The 7,301-nt window shown below is 41.1% G+C and overlaps 1 protein-coding gene across 1 annotated transcript in view; it reads left to right on the forward strand.

The window, feature by feature from the left end:
• The window catches only part of ppp2r2ab (protein phosphatase 2, regulatory subunit B, alpha b), a 16,125-nt gene extending 8,830 nt beyond the window's left edge, over positions 1 to 7,295 (forward strand). The window contains exons 6-10 of the mRNA XM_034897300.1: positions 2,740 to 2,917; positions 3,511 to 3,675; positions 5,428 to 5,597; positions 6,245 to 6,336; positions 6,769 to 7,295. Of these exons, the coding sequence (XP_034753191.1) occupies positions 2,740 to 2,917; positions 3,511 to 3,675; positions 5,428 to 5,597; positions 6,245 to 6,336; positions 6,769 to 7,048 (885 nt within the window). The 3' untranslated portion in view covers positions 7,049 to 7,295. The remainder of the gene's footprint in view (positions 1 to 2,739; positions 2,918 to 3,510; positions 3,676 to 5,427; positions 5,598 to 6,244; positions 6,337 to 6,768) is intronic.
• The last annotated feature ends 6 nt before the right edge of the window (positions 7,296 to 7,301 follow it).

Raw genomic sequence — 7,301 nt, forward strand, 5'->3', positions numbered from 1 at the left:
ATCATTGTCCTGCTGCAGAACCCAAGTTCGTTTCAGCTTGAGTACACAAACAGATGGTCGGACATTCTCCTTCAGGATGTCTTGGTAGACAGTGGACACTTGGTCACACACCTTCCAAAGAGTTCCACTTTTGTCGCATCGCTCCACAGAATGTTGTCCCAAAAGTCTTGGGGATCATCAAGATGTGTTGTGGAGAAATTGAGACGTGCTTTGATGTTCGTTTTGCTCAGCAGTGGTTTTCTCCTTGGAACTCTGCCATGCAGGCCATTTTTGCCCAGTCTTTTCCTGATGGTGGAGGCATGAACGCTTGACCTTAACGGAGGCCTGCAGTTCTTTGGACGTTGTTGTGGGGTCTTTTGTGACCTCTTGGATGAGTCGTCGCTGCGCTCTTGGGGTAATTTTGGGCGGCCGGCCACTCCTGGGAAGGTTCACCACTGTTCCATGTCTTCGCCATTTGTGGATAATGGCTCTCACGTTGGTTCGCTGGATTCCCAAAGCTTTGGAAATGGCTTTATAACCCTTTCCAGACTGATAGATCTCAATTACTTTATTTCTAAATTGTTCCTGAATTTCTTTGGCTCTCGGCATGATGTGTAGCTTTTAAGGATCTTCTGGTGGACCTTACTGTGTCAAGCAGCTCCTATTTAAGTGATGCCTTGATTGTGAACAGGTGTGGCAATATTAAGGCCTGGGTGTGGCTAGAGAAATTGAACTCAGGTGTGGACAACCACAGTTATAGTATGTTTTACACAAGGGGGGCAATCACTTTTTCACACAGGGCCATGATGGTTTGGATTTTTTTTCACCTTTTAATAATAAACACCTTCATTTACAAATTGCATTTTGTGTTTACTTGTGTTGTCCTTGACTATTGTTTAAATTGGTTTGATGTTCCGAAACACTTAAGTGTGACAAACATGCAAAGGAACAGGAAATGAGGAAGGGGGCAAACACTTTTTCACACCACTGTATGGTTAGACTGATGCTTTTGGTAGATGGAATGTATTCAAATCTATCAATCAGTTCTAGCTGATTGCACCCGTTCGTAGGTTGAATATGGGTAAAACCAAGCTGGCTGAGATCGCCACATTCTATATTTATAGAATCAAATCGGCGTTTTTAAGCCCTAACAGGAACAGGCGTGACAAAACTGAGTCATCTAACAGGACTAGCTAAATCTCGATGCTAACAGTCCTGAGATGTCTAATTGGCCAAAATTATTTCTTTGTGGGTGAAACATAGGTGTGTGGTGGCTTCGACTGTGGATACTGTCTACCTATCAACCTGAATCTCTACACAGGTTAATAGCTTTGTATGATGTACAATATATAAATGGTTGTTTTTCTTAATTTAGAGGAGAAGCTCATACTCTGTTAAATGTTCAATCTAAGTACCGTGTAATTCCATATCGGACAAACTTGGATGCAAATATTAACCATGGGTGTGTTACGAGTCAGGATGGGCTACCGGTTTGGCTTCTTTTCTTTGCTAACTGCAAAGAAAATGGCAGCTGCTCCTGTTTGGATACCTGTCAGAATCATACACCTTCTGGGTGTGAATAGTTACCAAGGCATTCAGCCAAAACGCTCCCATTTTATACTTACATGTAGGCCCACAATAATTTGGGTTTTATTTAGGGATAGGCTGATTATGAGGTTGTTTCATGGTAGTCTGCAGATAATCTGTATCGGCCTTTTAACCCTTGTGTTGTCTTCCCCGTCAACCATGAAAAAATGGACGTTTTGTTCACTTTTTCCCAACGTTTTTGTAACTTTTTCGATGTTGGGGGTGCCTTTTTGTGATATTTCGATTGTTGACATTTTGACGGCCCATTTCTTTGTCCCAAAAAATCAATAAATAACTAAAAAAAGTGTCAAATTAGACCCAAGAACAATGTGAGGATTAAATAAAACACCCAAAAACTTCAATGAAAGTAATCGTTAATTTTACCTGAACAATGTTGTATGGAATCATCCATGTTATTTTTGGGCAATTTGATTGAAAGAAAACCATATTTTTGATATAAAACACTTTGAAACGGGTCAGTTTAACCTGAGGACAACTCCAGGGTTAAATGCCTGATAACCGGTAAAGTTAATTAATTAAAAGGTGTGCTACATTGGCTCTGTGTCTGTTCGTCTGCTTCGATTTCACACACCACTGAATCTGACTTAATGTCCTGCCCACAACACTTTCTGACTCTTTTACTGTGTATTATGTTGAAAGTTTCAAATTTATGCTTTTATTTATATTATTGCTGAAACAAGTTTAATGTTGAAGTAACATCCCAAAATCTTAATTTTGACTCATTTTTGCTGTAAATGCATGTCAGCTTCAAAAAACTGTTACCGGTTGTCGGTCGATCCCTAGTTTTATTGAACGCATTTTTAATTTTTGAAAGATTTCCTTTGACTGAACCTGCACCCAATAAGTTCAGCACAGACATCTGTACATCTGTTATTAACGGATGACCTGTTTAGACCGCTGTATTGATTTATAAGTAAGCAAATCCGACTTTCATTGGATGGACAATCTGATCTGAAATTCATCCTGTATGGGGAGGGTGTTGGTGCTTCCTGTCACATCGAGCCAATTAAATGCACAGTGGCTACGTGCTCCGGTAGTAAAAGTCCACAAAGAGGTTTGTAACGGACTAGCAGTGTGCCACAAGGATCATTCAGAACTTCAAAATGAATTCCTGTCTTTATGATACTTTGATTATGTTTTTTTTTTTGTCAGGTACCAGTTTTAATACCCATGGACCTCATGGTGGAAGCCAGTCCACGGAGGGTGTTTGCCAACGCTCACACCTACCATATCAACTCTATCTCAGTCAACAGTGACGACGAGACTTACCTGTCTGCAGACGACCTCCGCATCAACCTCTGGCACCTCGAGATCACCGACCGCAGCTTCAGTATCCTTAAATACAAGCCTCTCATCGCAATATAAGATTATCTAATAATGGCAACATCAGTGTCAGCTGGAAGCAAACCTATTTTTCATTTAGCCTGATTTAGGTTTGAGACTAAAACACCACACAATATGGTGCGTCTACTTGAAACTAGTAAGCCTTGTGGTGCATTCAAAGATATTATTTTGTTGTTTAACAGCAATTTACTGGAGAAGGAAGTTTTTACATTTTTAATCATTCAACTTTGACCACGTGACCTTGACAATAAACAAGCCGTTTTTTAATTTTGCTCATTTAATGCGCTTCCTTTTTATTATTTATTTTTATAAAAAAAATAATTTTAAGTATCAGATTAGGCAGTTATTTAAAGTATTGTTTTAGCACTAGTAGCTACCGGGAAGAAAAACCCAAAGGATTCCCATCCGTAGTGGATAGTTGTCGCCCAGTTTGACACTTGATAGAATTTTTCAAAGCAAGGTTTAGGAAATACTTTTGTACTACTAAAATGCACTGTGCACATCAGTATAGTACTTAAACGGTGCGAGTCATCTTGCTAGTCCTTGGAAAGGTTTATTCCTTAACCCTGTGCACTTCAGATATTGTTGACATTAAACCGGCCAACATGGAGGAGCTAACGGAGGTGATCACAGCAGCCGAGTTCCATCCTCATCAGTGTAACACCTTTGTTTACAGCAGCAGCAAAGGAACCCTCCGTCTGTGTGACATGAGGGCGTCAGCACTGTGTGACAAGCACTCCAAATGTGAGTACTTCCTTAGGTCACTTTCAATCACCAGTTTTGGACCGATGGCTCACGAACTGAATTCATTAAGCTAAGCCCCCAACAAGTTTTTATCTCGTACTATATCTTAGAAGAATAGCGGGGTTTCACATTTATAAATAATTGAAGATGCACACACAGCACGGCGGTAGAAAAGTCATTGCCAAAATATCATGATTGTTTATATATAAACATTATAACCAGTATTCAGCCATGGCACCCTGAGGTGCCTTGAGGAAAGGCCAAGGGTGAGGCAAGATTTATCGTAATATTCTTCTTCTTTTTTTACATTTCCTCACATTTGAAAACAGCAGAGACACTTACATTAACTTTGTTTTTTATGTAACATTTTTTCAACCTGTGAAAGTAAAAAAAAAGCAATACATTCATACTCAAATGCTGCAGCTAAAGATATAACAACTAAAAGCTGCTGGCATGTCATCACAACATGCTTTCCGGCCCGTTTCTTTTTTGCTTTTCACTCTGAAACCAAACCCTTCGCCTCATCTTCCTCTTGGTCTCTTCACCTTATGAGTGAAATCTGACTCCTGCTACTTTGCGCTGCTGCTTTGCCATTCACATGGGTGCAAATATGCAGAAATTATATAATTTAATTTCTATTTACAAAAGCATAGATTTGCATTGCCAGACAATCTCCTCCAGCTCTGCGGAGGGGGGTCTGGCTAGTCCACACAGAATTCTGGGATAGGAGAAAAACATGCTCCGTTTTTTTGGCATTTCTTTAAACCAATCACAGTCATCTTGGGTGGCACTAAGGGCTGGACGGAGCAACATGCTGCCTCAAAATAGCCTCTGGAAGGAACTTTTTTGGATTTGGTGGGACATGTGTACGTACAAAGGTTAGTCAGAAAACTGTGATTGGACCGATAGTCTAGCTAGCTGTCTGGATTTAGCCTGCAGAGATCTGAGGAGCAGTTAACCATAGTCCTCAGAAATCCACCAGAGTTTAAAATTCGGACACAAAGAAAGCACAAGGTAACTGACATCCGACCGAAATAAGGGACATCTGGAGGAATTTCCAAACATTGTTGATATAGTCTAACAAAAGTATAACTATACGCGGGGCGGTGGGGCTCTCATTCCTGGTGTACGTGAAAACAAGACATGAAACCGCCGGTCTGTGGAGTCTGGCCTACAGCTTGTGCCTCCTCTCTCCCAACATTATCATCAGACTCACATGTCCCAAAAAATGCCTGCAACCTTTTTTGCTTTTGTTTGTCACTATACTCCTCAACTATAATAAATAGGACTGGACAGGCTCGACTCACACAAATACTTAAAAAGCTTTGAAGGCTGGGTGCTGGATCCTAAAAGTGAATAATCATAAAGCTACTTGGATAGCACTTTGATTTGTTTATTGCTACACCTCACCTTTAAGTGATTTTTATTTTGAAAAACACAGCTCGCTAAACTATTTTAACAGGGTTTGTTTAGGAAAGGATTATTCTCTCTGACCAATCAGTGGTCTGCCGGTTTTTACGTCACCTTTTGGTATCAGCTCAGCTTGCTTGGAAAATCGATGCAGGTGATCCTAAAAAGAAAAAGTACCGGTTGGCTATTACCAGGTGAAATGAAAAAAAGGCGAGTTAAGCAGGTATCATGTAAAGGGGAAACACCATTTCTCTAATGTCACTCAGAAACCTGCCAATGCTGCATTCAGACTATATCTCATCTTACTACTGTTTGTATTGTCCTCCTGCTTCTCTTGTCCAGTGTTCGAGGAGCCAGAAGACCCCAGTAATCGCTCCTTCTTCTCTGAGATCATATCCTCAATCTCAGATGTCAAGTTTAGCCACAATGGACGCTACATGATGACCAGAGACTACTTGTCTGTTAAGATTTGGGATCTGAACATGGAGAACAGGCCTGTGGAGACCTATCAGGTAAGACTGACAATGTGTCAGATTTGTTGAGGTGGAGGCGTTAACCTGTTACTTATCATTGGCACTGAATGGATACTGTTTGGACGGCCTGTTGCTGCAGACCCCCACTAAGTTTACAGCAGTAGACCGGCAAACACTGTGGAGGACACTCCCCGCCACTATTAACTTTTTAGAGTCACTTGGCCTTGCAGGCTTAGCATTTTCAGTATGGGGATAGACTGTTTAACCTAGTGTCTGACTAAAGTTAACATTGTTCAAAAGTCACATCATGCATTGTTTTGTTTTTTTGTTAAGTCTCAACATAGGTAGTGTTTATTTTATATTGGGATATTTACACACCACCAATGGAGCACTAAATAACATGATGTTCTCATTGCAAATTTAAATCAATTGCCAATTATGTGCATTCATTCTTATTGTGTATACTGTGCTTAAAGTACAACAAAAGCAAAGACATTTTTTTTCTATCTTCTTTCTCAACAATAGCCACACCTTTTTTTTCTTTCTTTAAATCTTGCCTTGTAATTCCACATAGTGGCCACTTGGCGGCACCATTAATGTGGGGTTGCTGTGCACTGGCGTTAGAAAGATTGTTTCCATTGTGATAAGCTTCTAGATTGTTGATGACTTGCGTCTGATCGTTCCAGGTTCATGAATACCTGAGGAGCAAGCTGTGCTCGCTGTACGAGAACGACTGCATCTTTGATAAATTTGAATGCTGCTGGAATGGCAATGACAGGTGAGGACATGCAGACAATACCACCTCATGAAGAAGAAAAAAAAATACTCTTCTCTTTAAAGTAGCACTGTGTTGGTTTACTTTGTTGATGCGGCTCATCTGTATTTACAATATCATGTCCTGATTTAAGATTTTTTTTGTTGACTACAAATGAGGGCAAAGCTTTCTTAGCTTAATTATAATCTGAGATTTAGAAGTGCTGATCACAAGTCAAATTCTGCTTTTTGGCATTCAATTGGATTAAAAAAAAATGTAATTGTTACTTTAAATTTTAATATGGGCTACATTGCGATGGGGCATTTTCATTAAGCCTAGGACTCTGACTTTCATTTTAAACACAAATCTTTTAATAATGGCTATTATTCCAAGTTTACTTGTGTTAAAGGCTATCATACCCCCCCCCCCCCCCCAAATCCCCCACCCCCTCCCCAGTGTGGTGATGACTGGCTCATACAACAACTTCTTCCGGATGTTCGACCGTGGCCAAAGGCGGGATGTAACCTTGGAGGCCTCCCGTGAGAACAGCAAGCCCATGCAGGTCCTCAAGCCTCGCAAAGTGTGCGCAGGCGGCAAGCGCAAGAAGGATGAAATCAGCGTGGACAGTTTGGACTTCAACAAGAAGATCCTTCACACTGCCTGGCATCCCCAGGACAACATCATCGCCGTGGCAACGACCAACAATCTCTACATATTCCAAGATAAAGTGAACTAACACCGGGGTGGGCTCATGTGAGATCTGGCGTAGGTGACATCACGCACCTGCAGCCTCACTCGGAGTGATCTGCGGTAACGCCGTCAACCAGCATCCCTGTCCGTCGCTACTGGGTGACCAGACTTTGCCACTTTGTTCTAGATGTGGACAGAGGAAGCCTCGCTTTTGCCCATCATCAGCCTGTCTGTGGCAGAGTAACACCTGCCTTGTAGTTTAAGTGATGTGCCAATTTTTTTTTTTCTCTCCCTTTTGA

This window comes from Etheostoma cragini, chromosome 16, assembly GCF_013103735.1.
Source record: "Etheostoma cragini isolate CJK2018 chromosome 16, CSU_Ecrag_1.0, whole genome shotgun sequence".
NCBI classification, from domain to species: domain Eukaryota; kingdom Metazoa; phylum Chordata; class Actinopteri; order Perciformes; family Percidae; genus Etheostoma; species Etheostoma cragini.